The 21,965-nt window shown below is 44.2% G+C and overlaps 1 protein-coding gene across 10 annotated transcripts in view; it reads right to left on the reverse strand.

Annotated features, from left to right (window-relative positions):
* The window catches only part of ARHGAP32 (Rho GTPase activating protein 32), a 265,176-nt gene that overhangs the window by 99,101 nt on the left and 144,110 nt on the right, over positions 1-21,965 (reverse strand). For 8 of the 10 annotated variants that reach the window (XM_084495627.1, XM_084495629.1, XM_084495626.1 and 5 more), the window contains one exon: positions 6,416-6,502. In XM_084495627.1, coding sequence (XP_084351753.1) covers positions 6,416-6,502 — 87 coding nt within the window. Of the gene's footprint in view, positions 1-4,578; positions 4,694-6,415; positions 6,503-8,561; positions 8,612-21,965 lie in introns of those variants that run through there. The other 2 variants (XM_084495635.1, XM_084495636.1) reach the window with 2 other exon arrangements.

Genomic DNA, 21,965 nt, shown 5'->3' on the forward strand with positions numbered 1-21,965 from the left:
GGATTTTAGTTGCTTTATTTTGACTAGCATAAACCCTTCTCCCCCTAGAAATGCTTAAGGCAGAGGTTTCCATGTCTGAGAGCATCTGGAGGGACAGCCTAGAAATACTTGATCCATAAAGGCCTGTGGTCAGGATTTTAAAAGTTTTGGGGGACTTAGAAGTAAATACTTGGTATCACAACAGGGCTTTTCAAACACATGCAAGCACGTGAGGTACCTAACACTCATAGGCAAACTTGGTGGTGGAAGTTAGATTTCTTCAGGCATTTTGTTGCTGTTATCTTTAGGCAAGTGGTAGCAGCATCAGAAAAGAAGCGCAGAAAACAAGCCAGGGGGAAAGGCCACGACTGTGACCTGTGTTTTAAACCAGCGTACCTTTCCTGAACCCTCCTGAACAGACGAAGCTTTAGCACATACTGTGGGTCCCTATGCACTGCCTGTACAAAGCAGCTAATAAATACACTATGAAACCAGGGCACACCCTCGTAGTTCAGTGCATGTCCGTTTTGCACCTACTTCAGTTTGGTTGTACCACCACTGCCACCAGCCACAGGGGGGGATTTGGTTTTCACCCCTGGCAGGACTCATCCAGCAGCTCTATCATCACTGGAAGGAGTGAGGATACACCGCTGGGGGCAGCAAGCTGCAGCCTGACTGCAACAGGCATGGTGTGAAGCATCACCTGAATTTACTACACAATAAAACGACAGGGGAACTGCTTTTGTTTAGCAAAATCTTCCTGAAACAACAAAGGCAGCATATTCTACGTTAAGAAAGCAGAAGCAGGTAACACGTACTCTGAGGAACAGACTCTGCACTGAGTAGGACGCAGTTGGGATGCTCCAACATAGATCTATCCCATTAACACAGATGAGACTAGCTTTTCTCTTTGTATATATATATATGTGTGTGTGTATATATATATATATATATATATATACACACACACACAAAATCATGTATATGTGTGTTAGAATTTGGCCCTTAGAGCCCCATCTGTTTAAAGAATTGGAGCTTTTCACAGGAGCAAATTTTGCAGTACTTACTCAGTGACTCTTCTCTAGGTGTTTGAGCCTCAGTCGCACAAAACAAACCTATTATATATTGAAGAATAAGCCCTTCAGAGAAAAAACAATCACACAAAAAGTTTTTGAATGCTAGATTCAAAAATCCTACTGCAAGCAGTTTGTGGTTTTTAGCATGGACTATCACAGGCAGATGGAATCAGCAAACCATACTTTAGACATTAGTAGTCTGAGTAAGACATTTGCTTCTGTGAAACTATATTCCACTCTTCTCTCCCCACAAACCACCCAGGATGGGGAGTCCTGACTGTTCTTCCTACTTGGATCCCATTTCTTCCTGGCATTCTCCCTGCTGCCCCTGCAACACTTATTATTGCGACCATGCTTCCAGCCATGGAACGCTGGATGGGGTTGCCTTCAGGGTTTTGCAAATACAGTGCTTCAGAGAGAAGATACTGAGCTTGAATCTCCTGCAAGGCAGAGCTGGGAGATACAAGGGGCGTAGATTTGCGTAAATGCCTTCACCCAGTACATCAGAGACCTTATTCTATCAATCAAATTGAATGCAGCACAGACAGCAATGGCTGCCCCGAACAAATAACAGGAACAGCGCAAAGCACTGTGCATCCTATACAACAAAGCTGTGTGGCTCAACTTACTGCCAGCGCGAGGTCTGCAAATGAGAGCAGAAAAATGGAAAAAAACCCCGCTTGGACCATGAGAGCTTCCTGCCTTCAGAACAGCCTTAGAAATCCACCTAGGCTGCAGCAAAAAGTCTGCCTTTGCAGGAAGTTGGCATTATCCCATGAAAAGTACCCAGGAAACAGAGGATGTAGTGTGGCTTTGTTCTGGGATCACAGCAGTCAAGCTGTGTTTCAGGGACTATCATGAGATCTAGGCCTAAGATTTTTTAAACATCACCCAGGCCTGCACGGTCTGTCTTCTCTGGTTTCTAGTGCCTGTCATTTCTGTTTCAACAATGATAATCAGTGATAAGGAAAATGAAGGATAAAAAGCATAAGTGATATCTAGAATTTAAGGTCTACCTTAGAATATTTTCACAACTTCTCTCTTGTTCTCTCCTTGCCATTCCAAATTTCACAAAAATGGTGTTTGTGGCATTGAAACACCACAGACCTCACACTGCAATGAGTAGCACATGCTTTTTATGTTTCTGTTGTTCTTCAGAATAACAGCTTAGACTAGCCATTCTTACGTTATAATACTTAAGCGTGTATGCAGGGAGTTGCTGCTGTAATGTCACACAGGCAAATCTAAAAACATTAAAAAGGCAGATTTTCAGCCTGCTTTACAACTCAACAAAACACGTTGGATGGATTAGCCTATTTCAACCTTTTTGCAGGCTCTTACTCTTGTTGATTTATTCTCAACACACATAGTAACCCCTTTTAAATGTGTTGCAGACCTTGTAAATTCTTTGCTTATCCCTGTGGAACTCAGCAAGAATTGCAGATGCTGTCAGTGGACCTTCACAGTCTACAGGTACAGCACAAACTCAGCAAGGCCTCAGACATCCTCTGTGGTCCTTTAATGTCCGTGGTTAAAGCTCACAGTTACTGCCTGCAGAGTTCTGAAGGTTCACAGGTACAGTCCTCACATCCTCCATCCCAGCATTTTATGCTTCTCCATTTCCTACACAAAAAAAAAAATCTCTACCATTCCTAAAAGGCGTTTTCCTTCCTAGCCAAAATGCACGTGGCATACTGTCTGTGCTCTGGGAAAGAGCAACCTCAAAACAGGATTCCTTTTCCCAGAAACCTTTCCTCAGATTTCAAGCATTTGTAGATTGCTTACGAGTCTTTTTTTTTTTTTTTTCCCAACCACCCTTCTTTCATCATAGAAAGGGATTTTATTCATATTCACTTCAGTAATAGCAATCTGTCAACAGCAGGAACTGTGCATGTCCTGAAAGCAATCTCCTGGAAACGAGTGAAAGTTAAACAGTGAAATCTTCCTTGGAAAAAAAAGCTAAATCCACCTTCATTGCTCTAAGAAACAAAACAAAAATTGGATCTTTCAAACAAAATTTAAAAACCTACCTTAGTCATCTGTTAGTCTTCATGAGTGAATTTGTTCCAAGCAATCAAAAGAAGAATCCCGTCTTTCCACTTTTAAAAACCCTTGGAACAGCTTTCTATATATTCCCACTTCTTCTTAAGAGCTAATAACCTGGATTAATTTTTTGAGATCTCTAAGTAGAAGAAAAGCTCAATAGAGACTTTAAAAAACCCCTCTGAACCTCACACAAAGCTTGTATTTCACAAGCTGACTTGCAGCAGAAATGTGTCACAAACACATCTCAACATTTTTTTTAAACTTTATTTGGGAAGGTTTTGCAAAAGAGTCATCAAACAATAATTCTCTTTACACCACTAAAATTATACTTACAGATGGGAAAGAGTGGGATAGAATTTCCTTAGTGTAAATGCCGAATTGTAGTCTGCCAAACACAGCTAAAGCTGAGCTGGATACTTTAAAAGTCTAATGTTCAAAAGCTTTGGGTTTGTTGTCTGCTACAGAGCAAAATAACAAAATAAATGTCTTTTTATGGACCACACAGCACACAGATTGTATCTGCATACAGTCCAAATTGGGCAAGGCACAGTAGTACAACGTGATCGATCCCAGAGCCAGGCTTTTCAGCTTATTTCTCTAAAGTTTGTAATCTAAAGTTGCCAGGATGGCCACATGCCATTGCTCTTCACCACACTCTTGTTTTTGCAACAAATCATAACTATCTTAAAGCTTTGAAATTTATACAGATTTAGCCCTAATTAACAGAATCACTTTTCTCTGTGCCCATGAGAGAAATCAAGGAGACTTGCAAGCTGTTGCAGTAGGCTGAACACCAATGCTAGTAGCATATCCGAAGGGCAAGCAAAGTAAAATTTGTTTTATAGGCTTTTTTTTTCTCCCTCCTTCAGTATTTTTGGCCTGATACAAACGCGTCTTGCCAAAATTTCTCCCCACTGCACTATCATTCCATGAGCTATTTCACACCTCCCATTTGATTCGAATGTGGAGCCAAATCCATCCAGACACCACTGGTATCCAGTGTGTGACAGCATGGAATCTTTCCCTGGACATTAGGAGAGGCCACGAGATGTCAGGGGTGAAGTATCTTCACGGTAGAAATGATACTCAGCTGTGCAGCTCCTTCCATGCCTTTCCTTTCATTGAATCCAGATGCCACAAGTTTCTCAGCTTTGTAAGCATCTGAGAGGCAGGGACAGACTAACACCAGAGATGTTAGTCTGACTAACACCAGAGATGTTAGCCTCCACACCACTTGGGGTGTGGAGAAACCCTAGATAGTTGGATTACTAAATGAAAAGGTGGCTGGTTCTGTGCCCATCCTTTAAAGTGAAAAGGCCAACTCCCAGTGCTTTCATTTTAGTTTAGTAAAACACTGAAAAAGAAAGTAACAACTCAGCAGCTGGGCATGATTCACAGCCTCTGGATCTACTGGGCAGCAGCTCAGTTAAGTCTGCCTGCAAAGTAGCACCTGCCTTGGGCAAGGCACAAAACTCACCACACTGTCCCCGGAGAAATCAGATCTCCTCTGTAGTCTCAGAAACATCCCTGAGAAGCACCTGAGGGTCTGCCAGAAGTGTCAGCCCAACTGCTGGACAGCTGGGCTCACTTCCATCACGGCACCATCTGTGCCTCACGCTGGCTCTCTGCAACTCCGGGGGCTTGCTCCTGTGCTTACGCGTTCTGCAAGATTTAAAAACATAACTATACCTGAGGGTGTCCTGGTAATCTTTAAAGAGCTCAGTAAGGTAGGCAGGAAGATCAGAAGTGGTGTGCTCCAAGGCTGGAGTACAACTGCTCTAAAGCAACGGACGGTTTTGAAGTGCCAGTACATTCTAGAGGCCCACCTGAAACGGTCAGTCAGAAACGAATTTGAAGTTTAACTCTAAACAGCACTTTGAATGAAGTCCCAAACATGTGAGGACCCAAAATATATGGAAATTTCAATTTCCTTAAGTCCCTAGAAAAATCCCATTGTATGTCACCACGCTGCTCTTGGCTGGGACACAGACACGTGTCCACCGTTACACTTTGCAGTGCTGCCTGTTGGCCTGGACTCCTTTTCTAAAAATAAACAATTATTTTTTTTATTAAACTGGCTACAGCTCAGTCAGAGCAGTACTAGCAAATTGGCCAACCACAGGCAATTTTAGGAGATGTTCACTCTCAGCCTCTCTTTCCTCTCTGAAAAGCAGCACTTGTATATGCACGTATAGACACACGTGTCTGCGAGTGCTCTTGCACTGTAAGCCCTGCCAACAGAGAAGAATTATTCCGCGTGTTTCTATCACGTTTCCTACACACTGCTGCAGCTGTCAAGCTCCACCTTCAAACCAGAGCAAGATGCTTTGCTCCTCAGCTGTCTTTGAACACACCACAGCAGCATGCACCCAGAGTAATGCAGAGGAGCAATTTCGCTGCAAATTCGCAGCCTGTCTGTGCAGTAATGGCACTGTGGTGGCACGGTGTGGCAGCAAGCAATCCCTTACCTCACACACCTCAGTGCAGACAACGCAGGCATGCCTGCTCTGTCCACTTCATTTTAGTACCTGAGAAGTGTCTGTCTCTGTCATTGAAGCTATTGCAATGGTTTGGATAACATCACTGTGATGAAAAGGACTTGCTATGCTGAGACCAGGAAAACAGCCTCACAGGCATTAACTCCCAATTGAGTTTACCAGTGCAATAGGTCTCCTACAAACAACAATTTTCTTTGGTATATTAAAACATGATAACCCGGTATGTAGCATTTTACAACGTCACTATCCCTGCACTAGCAGATGGGATCTGCGGTACAAGGCAGCAGAATATTTGCTCACAACATTTTGGTACCACAGTAGCAAAGGCAGCGAAAGAATTTCGTATCAGCCGTCTGGAGACATTTCTGGGAACGGATCCGGAGTCCCCAGTTCCTGGCTCCCAGCAGCATGCCTTAATCGACAGGAATAGTGGCGGGCAGTCTTGCTCACTTACTTCATCTGTTTACATCCCTGGTGTGTCGGCGTGTGCTCCCCCACGACTGGCAGGCACACACACACTGCCTGAGCACGCCTGCTTGTGTCCCTGGGTTAATCGTGTGGCTCTGCACAAACTGTAGCCGGGATTATTTGCTTAACTGATTCATTTTCTCCTCTTGATGCTCCCTTTGTTTCCTTAAAATTAGCTGGTCACAGTACCACAGACAGCACCCTTCTGAGGACTGAGCTAGTGGAGAAGTGGGAAAAAATCCACACACGCTGCAGAGAAGTGCCATATCAAAATATTATGAGGCTGTCACTAAACATACTGCAACACAGGCTGCAAAACGAGGTGGGGGGAGAAAAAGTGGCGTTTACCTGGCACGAGATCTGTACAAGGTAGACCAGCTCCTTGGATTCGCAGCCATTCCTCGTCACTTCATTCTGTTCCTCTGGGAGCGAGAGCTACACCAAGGCAGGGGGTGGGGAGAAGAGGGAGAGAGAAAGACCAGGTCAGTGAGCAGGGATAAGCCAGCCATGTAATAATGCACGAAGCACAACAGTCACATCAACTTGCTGCAAGACATGCTGAGTATCAGGGAACCAGGGAAATGCTCGTCTGTCTGGAGTCGTCAGGTAGAAACCATTCAGCATTCATGCCTTGCACAGACCCTCTAATGTCATTGGGTTTTGGCATCTCCCCTGATAGTTTAAAAATAAAAAATATGGTACAAAAATAAAACAATCAGAGGAAGGCAAACTGTTCAAGGCAGGGATTAAACATCTTGCTTAGAAGTCTGCAAATTAATTGTTCACTGAAAATATCTCCATAAATATTCATGCATCAGATAACAGTGATCCCCTTCAATTTTATTCATTTTTTATTTTGTATGTTCAGGCAGACGTTAGATAATAAAACATACATCCTAATTCCAGTGCTGTCAAGCAATTTACCACAATAGCGAGTTTTATGGTGCCATTCATCAGATGCAAAGAGTCATTAAATACAACGCCAGGACGTGCTCTTCTTAGAGAGGTGAGAGAAGATTTAACCGTGTCCTTCCTGCACGCAGAGCCACAACAAGTCCTCGGCTGGCCCTGCTGCTCCCAGGGGTCTTCATATCCTGCACTTCCAGGGGCTTAAGTTCACCCAAAACTGAAGTTACAAATTGATCCTATGCAAATTAAGAGCATTTGCAAAAGAAATCAACAAAACAAATGTCTTCCGAAAAGGTGTTTTAGGGAGAGAAGATCCTTCAGCAGGGCAGAAAGAGCAGAGGCACACGAGCAGGATGAGGCCTCAGCCCCTCAGCACCCAGCTGTCACTGCTCTCCTGACTCCCACCGGGATGGGCATTTCTGGAAGTGTTTTTTGGTGAGCAAATAAAAACTTTCCATCAAAGGATTTGTAACAGAAGCACAGTTTGCACTTTTAGTCTAAACTGGACCTAACTGCTGTCCTTTAGGAACGTTTAAGCTCACTGAAGCTGCTCTTTACGCAGTAGGATATAGGAAGTTTTAAAACACTGTGCAAGTTCTTCAAGATGAATCCACTCAGTGTCACCTCCGTTAGGACACTAATTTGCTCTGTCACAAATCACCTCTCCAGAACACACATGAAGCATCTCCCTCAACCACTCTTGCAGTTCTTCTTGTACCACTTCCTTAGCACACTCTTTTGTTTTCAGCTTCTGGGCAGCCTTTTGGTTCCACCCAAGGAGAATTTATTTCCCCCTTTGAAGAGAACTTTCTTCCCTAAAGCCTTTCAATGAGAACTTTGAGATTTTTACACACGCTCACATCCCCATGAGCAGGTGTGCAGCACAGCCCTGGATATAAACCTTTCAAACTGCTTCAGAGGATCTGTGACACGGTGAGCGAGCTTACCCTAAAAAATCGCATTCCAGAAGGAGACAATTTTAAAGATTTGTAAGACTGACTTTTCTATGTGTGTAGCAGTACGTGGCCCACTGCCATAAATGTGATTAAATACAATTATTTATTTCTGCATTGCACATTCCCCATCACTTCATCACCATTCTTTGCTATCAAATTTCATATTTCAAGTGCTACTATATTTTCAAACTAACAGTCAAAGAAAAACAAAAAAACAAAGCATGCAGTTAAAGGAAAGCTAATACATGGCTGGAAATATTTTCCACGTGTGTCAGGTTCCAGGGAGCTCCAGTTCAATTAAAAGCGGGTTTCCTACTCAAGGAGAAAAGTTTCCATCCTTTAATCTCCTCACTGCTTATTTAGGGTACATACACCTACTCTGTCCGCCCACAATGAAATTTCAGGCCTTGCCTTCCTTAAAGTTCACCAGTGCTAAAGCGCATCCCAAGGGCTGCACATCACTTCTCGGCCTCTGCCTACCTGCACAGCCAGGCCATGAAATCGGCCACACACAACTGCAGCAGCTCCCTGGGCACACACAAGGCACACATAAGGCCTGATTTTGTGCAACAAGAGACGGGGTAGAAAAAGGTACAGGTCGAGTTAAGACAAAGGTTGAATTGCATCACCTTTCCTCTCGCATCTTGCTGCCATTCACACCAGTTTGGACTCATGTCAAGCCAAGTCCACACACGATCTCTCCAGAAATAGAAAGTGAATCATCCGTAGGCGTGAGGTCCCTGTGTGTAGGAGGACTAGGTTACAGCAAACTCAGATCATTTTCCATTTGAAAGAGCATACCTACCTGAGGATTAACCGGCTGATTTATATTCATTGACTTTACACCCACGCAGTTAGCTTTCATGTTAATGCTTCTGAAAGTCCCCATTTAGACAGACTCCCGGCCTAAGGTGTGCTGCTTGTGCTACGGCACAGAATGGCTCTGCTCACTTGGAGGCCTCAGCAGCTCGGCAGCTCTCCTCTGAACTTCTCTGGTCTATTGGGGTTGTGCTGCTTCCTGTGGCAGTAAAATGCCAGGGAAGGAGCCAGGCACCGTGGTAAACTGCCACTGATTCCTACTGCCCCAAGGGTCCCCTGCTAGCATGCAGCTTCATCTTGGGCCGCTTGTCAAGGGCCCTCCCCTGCAGCATCGCACCCACCTGCAGACACCTCCCCGGGGTGTCTGGCTGTAGGGAGGATGCTCTGACACTGGGCAGGTGCCAGCCCAAAAGCACAGCTCCCTGGATTCCAAGGAGAGGGAGCAAGTTATTACCTCAAGCCATTTACGTGACATCCCGGCACACGTCTCGCAAAACCAACTCCTAAGCTGTTTTACATGTCCTGTAAAACAAACAAAAAACGCCCACACAGGGGCTGCAGTAATCTGCATAACATTATCAACCAGTACAGTATTTTTGTTCCAAGTCCCAGTGTGACACAATGGGTCAATTCCTTAGTAATTTCTCTCTCTAATCTGCCAGTGGTGAGAAGTGGTATTTTAAACCCATTGTACTGCCCTACATATATGGAAGTGTCTTATTTCAGAGAAAAGCTGTAGAAGCTCAGTGACTGCCCCTCTTCCTGCAGCCAGTCTCATGACTGCTGAGGGACAGTGAGCAGAATTGTGTACACAGGGAAATCTGTTGGGTTTGTCTTGTAACGTAACTATCCTTGCAGCAAAACACCCTGGAAGATTCACTTATGCTCCCTGCTCCGATGTGGCCTAATCTTTATTTTGATATACATTAATGCTGTTCAAAAATCATTGCTTCCACAATATTTAAAAGCCTTTCCTCCTGATGTGTACCTTACAAACAAGACATCCTACAAAGGACAGGTGCATCTGGTGCAGTAAAATTTATGTCAAAGTATCATTGAAATTTTCCTTTATATGGCTAAAGACAACCTGTGAGTCTCCACTCTGCCTTTCGGCACAGACCACCAAAGAACTGATGTGCTAAACCCTGGAGCAGGTGAGGGATTCTTCCTGCAAAAGCACACGGTGTCGCTTTGTGCTGCTGACCAGTAGAGCTGTAGTGATGCCTGATGCAATGAACAACGGGTAACTGCCCAACAATGAGAATGATAATAAACCAAAGAGCAGCAAAGATTTCCAAGAGCAGGACACAGCTGAAGAAGTGATCACAACCTCACTGTACCCACTCTGAAATAGCAAGTTTCACCTTCTTAAGTTGGAAGACAAAATTAAGTTACATACCTTGTTCATATATAATTTTGCCAAAAATAAAAAAAAAAAGAGCAGTGCTTGCTAACCAAGACTTTACTGATAGTATTTACAGGCAGGACTAACTTCAAAATGCTTCTAGTTCATGCTGTCTTCCCACTGTCTGAGAAAAAGCAGCTCATCTCCAGTAAGCCAGCAGATAAAGACAGCGATTACAGGAGTCTCCTGCAGGGATGATTTATTGGTCACTCCTCTCACAGAGATAAACAACACCACAGCAACCAGGAGGGAAAGCTAGTTATGACATGGCACATGCAGACATCTCACTGAAAAGCTTGGTAGTTTTACCGAGCACAGCACTGTGCTCGTGTGTTTACCTCCCAGAGCAGGGGCTAGCAGGAGCAAAACAAACACTCTCATCCGTCCTCTCCAAAGTGGCTTTGGAGCTCCCTTCTGCTCTCCCTCCAAGAATAATCCTCGCATCAAACTCCGGCAGATCTGTGCTCGGAGCAAAGCAGCAAAGTTTTAAAGTCTCATTTGTTTGCCTGCAGCTCCACAACTTCAAACCTGCTGTGAACCTGTGCGGGACCTGCCATGCTCCCCACACAGGGACTGAAAAAGGAAGGACTAGTGACTGCGGTCAGGACGTCAATTAGAACAGAGGCAGCTTTTGAGCAGCCCTGTTTCATGAGCATGTGTTACCACAGACAGAAAAGTAGTGAAAATACAGCTTTGAGATTCATGTAATCATTTTTATGCTTTGTACCACAATTGTGGGCTCTTCTCAGACTACAAAAACTTTAAAAAATGATATTAAGGAAGAGCACTACATAAATCTGCTGCTGAGGCTAGGGTTATTGGTAGTAAATTCAAGTGCCAAATCCTGCCCAGGTAAGAGCTGGCTTTGCTTTGCAAGGTGAATGGGGCTGTGTCTGTTCCTCCCAGCCACCCCCTGACCCCCAGATGTCACAGGAAGCTCATTGAGGTAGCTTTAGCTTTAATTTCCCTGTTTTCCAAGGGATGCTAACTCCATCCAGCTCTCCCGATGAAAGGATAATTTGTGCAAGGCTTGGGAAACAGACCTGGTTCATCTATGAAGCTTATTTATTTCAGCTTCTACTTCTTAACGCCACGAACACTTGCTCTTGATCTCCCTCACACACATCTCAACAAGTGAACAGCGCGCGGCTGCTGGCAGAGTGCCCGTGTGCAGAACAGCACATACTTACAGAAAAGGTTACAAGGGCTCTGGCAAAGCTGTCCACGCCTGTGGTAACTAACACCATGAACTTGCCTTGCTTCCAGTCCCATAAATCATTTTGCACAGTGCTGTTGTCTGAAGCTTAAAATCTTACTTGAAGCTAAGGCAAAATTTAAAAACTAAGCAGAAAGAGAGTTACAGTTAGCATTCAATGTTGGAGGCATTAAATACTTAACAATTAATTACTGAATTAAGATCATAGGCTGGGAAAATATGGTTCCTCCTCCCTTCACGTCTTCTCCCTCCTTGCAAACAGAAGGAGCAGGGCCTTCCCTGCCATGCTCCAGCCCTGCCACCCCACCACGCTTTGGGCAGGGCAGCCCTCTGGGGCCGGCCACGTGTCAGAGGTGTGAGCCCACTGACCCTCGGAAGGCCACTACAGCGAGCAGCAAAGGCCTGTGGATAACTCTCACATCCTCTTGGAGTCAACCTCAGTACTCCACACAGCATCTTGCAAGTTCTTGTCTAAATTCCTGAGAAAATGCTGTGCTGACTGGGAGCCAGCAGGCAGCCCCAAACCCTCCAGCTCCTGCCTTGCCCTATTTGCACACCAGTGACTGGCTCCTGCAAAAACTTTTAGTGACACTGCTGGTACAGAATGAATGCACTATCACGCCTCATGGAGCAAGTACCAGGTTTTCGAGCAAAATGTAAGCACTACCATGCATATCCATTACCAGGCCTGAGACAGCAGATACATTTCTGGCATCTCAGAGCGAGATGCTGACAGAAACATGCCTGTCCCTGACCCCAAGCAGCAGGTGCAGCTCCTGACACATTCCTGAACGTGCAGTGCTGCCTCTCTTCTGCTTGGATCTGCATGCACGAAGTGCACTACATCCTTTATTGCCATACAACCTGCAGTGAAGCCACGGACAAAGCATACCTACCTGCACACAACATACTGCAAATAAATGCATGTTCTCATCATGTGAAAAATGCATTTCATGGCCAAAGTAACTCCATACATAAACTGAATACAACTGCTCTCTCCAAACACAGGAAAATCTGCACAACTTCGTAACATTAAAGTTACTAGAAGTTTGCAAACCTCCTTAGCAGACCCAGCCCTCACACTGCCTACAGTACGCGACCTGCCCGGCTGTGCTCCCTGAGCAGCGCCCAGTGCAGCGGTCCAAGGGCGAGGGAGCGGTCCCAGCGAGCTGAGCTGCCTGGCACGGGGTGCTGTGATGGGGCGGATGGCCATGAATCAGCCTCACAGGCAAGAGAAACTTCAGCAGGTTTCATCTCAAACACGGCGCACATCTGTAGGAATGTCGAGGAGAGATGGCAAGGATGATGAGGAGCTGTCTGTCGCCAGGAGCTTGAAGTCAGTGGAAAGGCTGATGCTTTTCCTGGCAGAGGATGTGTCATTGTTCCAAGGAAACCCGGTAATCTTTTCACGTTTTTCCAAGATGGAATTTAAGGTTAACTCCCTGGCAAAAGCAGCCAGACACATGCAACTGAAATTGCTGCTGCTCAAACTCAGCCATAGCAAAAGCTCATTACATTTGCAAACTCCTGTTACATCTGATGACTTTTTATGACAATATTAGCAATGGATTTTTTTTTCTTTCTAAACCACCACACTTCTAATGTCTCCTTGATGCCTGTCCTCTTGTTAATTTACAATGTTTGTGCAATTAAGCAAATCAGACAAGGGAAAAACCACAGGTCATCTTGCCACCTTTATGCATCGCTTTGGAATGTATGTACTGGGTGAAAAGTATGTCTGATGGCCAAGAGCAAGAAATATGAGGCTGATTTTCCTGTGAAATATTTCTCCATTTTATTTAAAATAAAAATAAAAATAAAAAATCTAAGACCCAAATATCCTTGGGGCAAATTCTTGGGAAGCTGAATGCCTTAACACTGTTCAAACCTAGAGCTGCAGACTCATCACAGGAAAAGCCTTTTACTATCTGCCTCAGCTCTAGTCTCTTACCAGACAATACTTTCACTACCTTTCAAATTGCCCTAGCGATTCAAACACCACTTAATTTTCATTTAGCAGAACCCATTACTTACATCAGTTTATCTTGCAATGGGGCACTTTCAAAACCTATTTTTGATATATTTGAAGGTATCGTTTTACCGTATTTGAAAATGTAGGTTGGCGAATCTTTTTGCACAGGGAAACATTCTCTAATTTCTCTGACAGCAAAAATGTAGTTATCTGGCCATTTTCCTCCCGCTCTCCAGAATTTATCTTGATAAATGTACTAATTTTACCCCCACACGGTTCCCTATCTTCTCCTGCTTTATCTTTTTCACACCAAATTGTGGCTTCAGAGCAGCAAAGAACATTTCCAACAGAGCAGCTTCTCAAAACTAATGATGAAAGTAAAGACAAAGAAGAAATGCTTAAAGAATATCTCTGTATCTGAAACTCCATTTATTTACTGCTCTTTGAAATCATCCCTTTGAAATCTTAGAAGAGGCAACCGAGAGCAACAAAAATTAAACAGAGCTCAACAAGACAAAAACAAGAGGCATCTCCTGTAATGCCACAGATTACTACTCCGAGCTAAGAGCAGTGTGACAAAAACACCCACAGCATGTCTGATGTGCACGGAGCACGGCGTATTGCACACCTCCTCCAGACAATCCCCAAATTGCTGCAGGCCTGCCAGAACTGTGATGTGTGCCCAGGTGAAAGGCATGCAGCCAAGCTCTGCCAGGGTGGCTGAATTTCCACATCACGTTCATAAAGCACATATGATCAAACTGTGTATAACCATTGCACAGATTAATTCTGGCCACCTAAGTGTGCTAATATTGGCATTGAGGTTCACTGACTAATTCAGCTTGGTGTTTGTATGCAGAATTAAACTCAAATGCTTCTCTGCAATAAAAAGGCAAAACGTTCCCATGAACATATCCTATTTTTTCCCCATGGATCGAGCAGAGTACAAGAGAAAACATCATTGGAACGTGTCAGGAGGACTCTAGCAATAAAAGTGGTATTAAATGCTGGCTTAAATTCTCCTAGCAGACAAGTTCCCGTCAACTCACAGGTGTACTCAGAAGGACTAATTTTACATAAATACAAGCACCAAGTAAATTAAAAAGGTTATGGGAAGTGTATTTTGCCCGTAGTTACTTTGAGAACTATTTTAAGCTTGCAAATTACATGAGACAATTTTTCCTTTGGAAGCATGATTATTCAACAGTCAGCACCCCTTCAACTGAGCCTCACCTTCAAGACTAATAAATCCTACTGTCGCTTATAAATATGCACAGCTAGAGAAAAGGGCAGCTACTTACCCCACAGCAGGATCTCTGAGGTGCTTTAATCATGCTGGATGTCATAACAGCTCCATATGTGCCATGCATGCACCAGATCCAGTCTCTTTTGGGGTTATTTTGTTATTTCATTTTCAATATCAGCTTCCAGTGAGGTCATGCGTGCGCACTGTGTATCTCGCTGTGCTTCGGAGAGAGGCTGTGATGCCCCTTGAGTTGCTTTGCAAATCAAAGACTATTGTGGAGGATAACTTTAAAGATAGTGGGGAGCACGCAGGGGATGCCTGCTGACTAGGACATGTGAAAAACAGAGCTCCTTTGGCGTTTTTAGCTGCTGCGACTTTTTAAATATGCTCTCACCTGAACTCTCTTGCAAGTGGCTGGCAAGTGGCAGCATCTTAACATGGCAGAGAAGAGGAGCATCCCATGAGAACTGATTGTTCTCAGATTTGGCATCTTAGAGGCTGACTCCAGAATGTAATGCTGGTAAAGGTTATTAAGGCCCTTCAAACACTGCAGCTTGCAGATTTTTGCTAGTGCCATGTCTTTGGAGAAGGAAAGTGCACTTAATCAGGCAAAGCAGAGGAACAGCCCCAGTAGATGTTGGATAGAAAAACACAGGGTGCCTATGTGCAAGCAGTAGCCAGCTTCAGACTGAAATTCAACTGCTTTTAGCACTGACTAAAGTTACCAGCATCAGTCTGACAGGTGTTGATTTCCATTATGTTACTCGAGCTGAGAAGGAAGAATTTGTTTTCTTGGTGATGAGAACCTCCTTGGGTTACAGCACGCTGCTCACTAGGTGCATGTCCAGAAGCAGCCCCTTGTCAGGAAGAATTTGCAAAGCTGCAACAATGTACAGTACAGGGGATGTAGTGCTCTTGTAACTTCATGCCAGGAAAGACAGCGCTGCAAATACAGCAGCTTCAGACCTGATATTTTTAAGTTTACCACAGCAACCAGTGAAAGACAGTTCGACCCTGAGAACTAAAGGCAGCCAATTAGACAGAAAGTAAAATATAAGGCGGATTAAGAACTACTAATGAACTAAGCCAGCAACATAAAATAAAAATGAAACCAGACAAAAAACTTGCCCTGAGCCACATTTCTGTTACACGCAGCAAGAGGAGATGGAAGGCAGTTCCTGGCTACTTCCACGCTCCCCAGTCCTGTGTGCAGTTTTGGGGAGGGGGGCTTCTCCGTTCCGTGCTAGAGTACTACTGTAGTGCTGCTCTCAGACACCAAGCACAGTGGGATCCAGTTTGTGCTTCTGTGAAGAACTCAAGACTAACCTTGACAGAATTCCACTCCTACTGCAATTAGAAACGTGTGACTTTGAAAGTTTCCTTTCAGTTCCTGATCGCCGGTTGAGCCATCAGTGCAGGCAGCTTAGGTGTATGCTGCTGGAGTTGTTTTAATTCTCACACCAAATATATCTGATGCCTGAGCTTCTTGAGACAAACAATCTCATAGAATTGTATCAGAGATACTTTTCCCAGATTTTCCTGTATTAAGTTGCAAATGCTTTCTCCTGTGGTCTCACCAGTTTATTTCTTCCAAGTGTGTAAGAAGGTCAATCTTCATAAGCAATGAAATATTCATAAAAACTTCAGAGATGCAACCATTAGGGAGTCCATTAGGCAAAAAACAACTTCTTAGGGTCTGAAAACAGAATGTTTTCATGAAGTTAAAATATCAGACACTATTAAAAACAAACTAACAAACATCCTCCTCGATGCAGCTGCATGCAGAGAAGTGCTTCAGGAACTCAGTGATTGGCAAAGAGGCACAACATCCTGCAATGCTATATAAGTTGGATTTGCCACCTGTGGGTTTTCTGGCTGCAATTTGGTAGGTTTGGGTTTTGTCTTTAATGCTTTATAGGAACTGACCATTAAGAAATTTCTTTACTCCATGTATTCTAGGTAATAGCGATAATGGTCATCAGAGAAACTAGACCCAAAACATGGTTAGAGAGAGAACTTTCTACATTACAGTCACCAGACTGAAAACTGCTTTCACCTTACTTGGTTGAAATCTGGATATTCTGGCTCCTTAGTATGAAGCAGAATCTCACTGGTAATACAATTTGGGAAGAGATGGGAGAAAAACAGAGCTACTACCAGATTTGTTTCACAGTTGTTTTTTTTCCCTGTGTGAGTATTTGGTTTTTCACTTCCATGCTAACCTCATTTTCTCCTCGTTTCTTGTGGGGGCACTACTCCCAGTGCCTGGGGTTCCAGAAAACACAACAAAAATGCCACTAAAGCAGTGGCTCTCAAACAAACATTTGCATGGGCGCAGGGTTCCTGTACTCTGCCAGACTTATAACAGGGTAATAAGCTACACGTGGCAGCCACATGCAAAGTCCCTCAGTAACTGTGGCCACAGCTGGGGAATCACTGCCAGAATGTATCAGAGGACGGAAGGGCACAGGCAATCATGTTCCTTCTGCAAACTCATCCTCAAGAGAGCTTATTAGGTGCTACTCCATACTCCAGACACTGTGGTGAGAGCAGCCGAGGAGCACAGGAATAAACACACAGGTAACTCTTCTGCACAGCCGCGTGCTTCAGGGATCAGGCACTAGAAGATAAATGAGCAGAATCTGTCACTGACCCCATCTACTCCTTCTGACCACCAACAGATACACCATAGGATAAGACACAAGGGAAGAAGCAGTTTGCTAAGTGCACCTACGATGGAAACCAAAACCACTGCTACTCCAAGGACAGCTTGCCAGGCAAGCCCAGCCTCAGAAACACGAGCGCATCTGGTTCCAGTAAATACAGAGCCTCCATTATAGCATGTTGTTGATTAAACGGTTGTTTTGTTGCTCGGAGAAAGCAGCACACGCCACTTTGACAGGAACAGGAGGAGGGAGTGATGTCTTGCGGCACGGCCTGAGCTGAGCATTTTCATTGAGCGGCTGAAGCACTGAGCTCTCCAGGCACCCCTGCTCCAGCCAGGTGGAGAAAAGGCATTATCAGGATAATGCCTACGGGCCCTGCACGACTTCCTGCACAGACGTCAGGGCTTACAAGGAAAGGAGAGAGAGCAACAAGTGCAGTGTGGCCAAAAGGAAATTAAAATAATCTGGAGGTACACGAGTCATCTCTTTCAATTTTCCATAAAACAATGTATCGCGTAAGTGAAGCGTTTCCTTAGCAAAAGCAATCGCAAGGGCGTGTTAAATGGCTAAGGGTACAGGTTCCTGTTAATATTACGCTGCTGACAAAATGTAATTCCAAACATTGCAGCAATTCCTGGCACAGATACCTCCAGGTATGATAAACCAGGGCCAAGCAGAGGGGGTTGGTTTGGTTTTGGTGTAAGAAGAGTTTGAACACATCTTTGAGCATCTTTATGGAAAGGCCTTTTCAGAGTGCATCGTGCAAACAACATTTCTGGTCCAGGCAGAGGACTGTGAATTCCTCATCAATTTCAGACTTCTGAGGTTTGATGAGCTGCATGATATTTGTTAGGAGTTCGTCTCCTAGAGCTCCAGAGCATATCAGGTTGTTCCCTGTCAATTCACAGTTTTTAAAATGTGAAACATTAGAAAGAAGGAGAGAAAGGAAGGGAAGGGATGGAAAGAAGGGAAGGAGGAAGGAAAAAAACACAGCTACTCACAGAATTGTGTTGTAAGGGATCAGCAGGAGTAAAAAAACCTGCACAAGTCAAATAGATAGACTCCAAATAATGAATTTAAATCTCACAGTTACTGCATTTTGCATACAGGAAGCACTGCCATGCAAACAGTCCAGCATTTTGAAAGCAGCCAGTCCAAGTATCTCTCTACCCTACTCTGACTGCCCCATACACATAAATAAAACACAGAAAAGCTCTCAATTTCTTTGACTTATGGCAGCTACGAAGCTCACATTTTTTGGAACATAAATGCTTCATCACCAGCTCTTACTTGTCACACTAACCACAAGCTCAAGTGAAAGGTGTCAGTCAGCCTGACAGCTAACGGAGATGCCCTTAGTCACGTATGCAAATTGGGGAGCAAGCAATGAAAGGCTCATTGGGCCATGTGAAAAGCAACGAGCAAAGATAGGCAGGAAATAGGAAGAGGGTTAAGTCCAACTCTCCCACACGAGGCAGGAGAACTGAGCCAGCACAAAGGGAGAAGTTACGACACATCCCAAGGGCTCACAGCCACTTGCCTTTTCCAAGTGGAGGCGTGAGGGTAACTCAGAGTTATTTTGCAGGGGTCTTGAAGATGCTTTGCACTGATGTACACCGCCTGTCTAGAGCCTGGAGTAGCACTGAGCTGCCTGTGGCAGGAATTGTAGAGGTAGGCATGTGGACAAAGTCATTCCTAGAGAGTCTGGATAGCAAATAGTGATTTTGTCTATTTAATAATTTACTGGCTATGAATGAAAAATAATGCATGTATTCTTCTAAAAAGTTACCCGTCTACTGTACACTTCACTATGGCTCCTGTCAGCACAGCTCTAAGATGAGTATTAAGTGTCCCTGCACCTGATTTAAGATTCATCCAAATCTATGTTTCATATAGGTACATATCAGTGTCAGGAAGAAACACCTAAATAAAGGGTTATAAAATTCCTTGTGCAGATAAACATTCGGGGCAGATATGCATCCTCTTTACCAGTAAACATTACTTGATATTCCAAAGATTATCTTTCAAGGACACATGAAAGATAAAAAGCAAACATATTATAAAATATTTTCATTTTAAAAAGAAATCTTTGGTGAACCTAGCCCCATAAAAAAGGAAGTGTTCTAGGTGTTATTAGCAATACATCTAGCACCATAAAATGCAACTTTTTTTTTTTTTTCACTGGCTCTTCATTTCTCTAATTGGTATAAGATTCACTAGAAATAATAAATAAATAAATAAAGGATCTGAACAGCCATTCACTTCGACTGAGGTCGGAAACCACTACTGGGATGTTTCCCAGCCCCATTCCCAGTTAATTCCTTGTCTCTCATTAATACATCTTTCAGACTGACTTGCTCAGCACAAAAATCTTCCAAAAGGCCACAGGTTAATCTCTGGAGGGAGGGCCACAGGTTGCATTTTCCTCATCTTTAAAATCAGTAATGCAAGACAGTCTACACAAAAATGCAAGAAATGCCCCCTTTAAGTGACATCTGATAATTCTGCAAAGCAAACACTGCCTGTGAAGTTGTAATCTGACTCACTCTTTATTGCCACATTAGCATTTGGTGTCATCCTTGAGGCTTTCTTTCAGCTGGTTTTATTTTAGCATTGCTATTACATTGTGCCAGTAAACAAAAAGGATCTTATATCAAGCACAGAGGATCTCTGAAAGGCTGTGTACTACTTACCCCTGCTACAATGATCTATTCTTTCCATGGATGGGATCCCTAGCCAAGGCCTAACAGTTCCAGGTCTCTCCTTCGTTTCCCAGCAGTTAATTGAAAAAACCTTCCAGGCATCGGCTCCGAAATGCAGGAACTCCAGGCTAGCAAAATCAAATTAAACTCCCCACATTCGGTTCACTCGCTCTCCTCTCTTCCTGGTGCCGCTGCTTCTTCATCTGAATGTGCCTATGAATAGCATTCGAGAGCTGCCTCCATAGCCCCGTTAGCCGCTTCCACACTGCCCATTTCATGCTCAATTTGCACTGTAGAGAAATCGGCGCTGCTCCTTTCTCTCCCGCTCGCTCTCTCATTGGAAAGGTCCCACAAGACAAGCCGTGGAGTTTAACAAGAGCCAAGAGAAACAGAGAGGGAGGGAATGCATGCAGGGATTGTGTTCAGGCGCAGCGCACAAGTCTGCTGCTACGGCTCGGAAGAAAAAAAAATGACAGCAAACTGCCATCACATGCCTGAAACACGGCACAGTTCAGGGCAAGCCGATTCCTCATCCTCCTTTCGTTTCCACTGGTATCAAACTGCTCAGAGCTAAAGCTCCATGAAATTCCTCTCAAGTCCCTGGTGCTGTGCAAGCTGCAGATCAATGCAGGATGTGTGCCCTAGTGCCTAGGTACAACAGCTCTCTGTTCGCTGCACATATTCCCTACAGAAAACAAGTATTCAAACGATGAAAAGTTTGCTATCAAAATCTTCCCAGTTCAGTTAACAGCCTAAATACGTTAGCTTGTCCAATAGGTCTACACTACGACCGTCGGATGAATGACACTGAAGCATTTGCCAATCAAATTTTGCAGATCATTATCCACTGGCAGGATTTTAGCACTCAGCAACTGAGCACTGATAACCCCAGCATGGAGATCACCCCCTCTGCTCAGCCCCAGCGCCGGGCGTGATGCTAAGTGTGCGTGGCAATTTCAGCACTCCAGTTCAGCCACCAGTTCTGCTGAATACCACACCACGTAACACTGCTCCTGCCACTTCACAGCACTTTGGCTAGCCCAGGATATTGAGGTCTAGTCCCTTCTGCTCAGAAAGAGGCGTTTGCAACTTACTGACCACGTCAGGGGTTCTTATTTTAGCCAGCCTGCCCTTGCCTGGCATTTATCTCCCCACTGAAGGGAGGGAACACAACCAGCTCTCTCACATCTGTATTTTTGAACTCCCTTATTAAAACAGAAGTGTTAATATCTGATAGTTTCTTAGCACAACCTCATGCCTTTATTACTGTGTTTGGCCAAATTCTCGTTTACCTTTGCAGCCCAGCTCAGGGAAGTTGCACCACTTCCACGACAGGGCTAAGTCGGTCCTTGGAAGCTGGTGGGGTACTGCGAGTGCCTTCATCTTCCAGGAGGCAGCAGCAGGTCTTACCCTGAATAGCCAGAAGTCTATTTCAGTGCTGTATTGCAGTACTTGATTTTTTTACTCTAGATGGTGCTGTGTTTGAAAGAGCTACTTTGATGGGACGTTACAGCCAGTCTCAGGGTTGGGCTGGCCGGCACAAAAATGACAGAAAATCGTCACGTAAGCATCTGGCGGTGTTGACACAGCGATGTTCCGTTACTTTCATGCATTAGGAATTTCCAAAAGTTCATATTTTAAGTGTAACACCACAGAGTGCAGATTTTAAACAAACTCTCTTCTTGCACACTTTTCGTATTTATTTCTCCAACAAGTAGAGTCTATGATGCAGGAAGATGACAGAATTGCCTCACTCCAGTGCTGATACCTGTCCTGCTGCCTGTGTGAAGTTCTCCCATTTTTTCTTGTTTGTTGCCCGTGGTGGCAACAAACGTTAATCCATTTTCCATGCTTGCTTGCCCACATGGAAATATAACCATTACACTGGAAAACTTAGCGGAAGGTGCTGCTGGTGGCTGTATTTTTAAGTATGACAAGTTGGCAGAATTGACAAGATTGCTTCTCATACACCTAAATACATGACACCATGGTGTATTTTAATGGCAC

Source organism: Aythya ferina (genome assembly GCF_964211825.1).
Source record: "Aythya ferina genome assembly, chromosome: 22".
NCBI classification, from domain to species: Eukaryota; Metazoa; Chordata; class Aves; order Anseriformes; family Anatidae; genus Aythya; species Aythya ferina.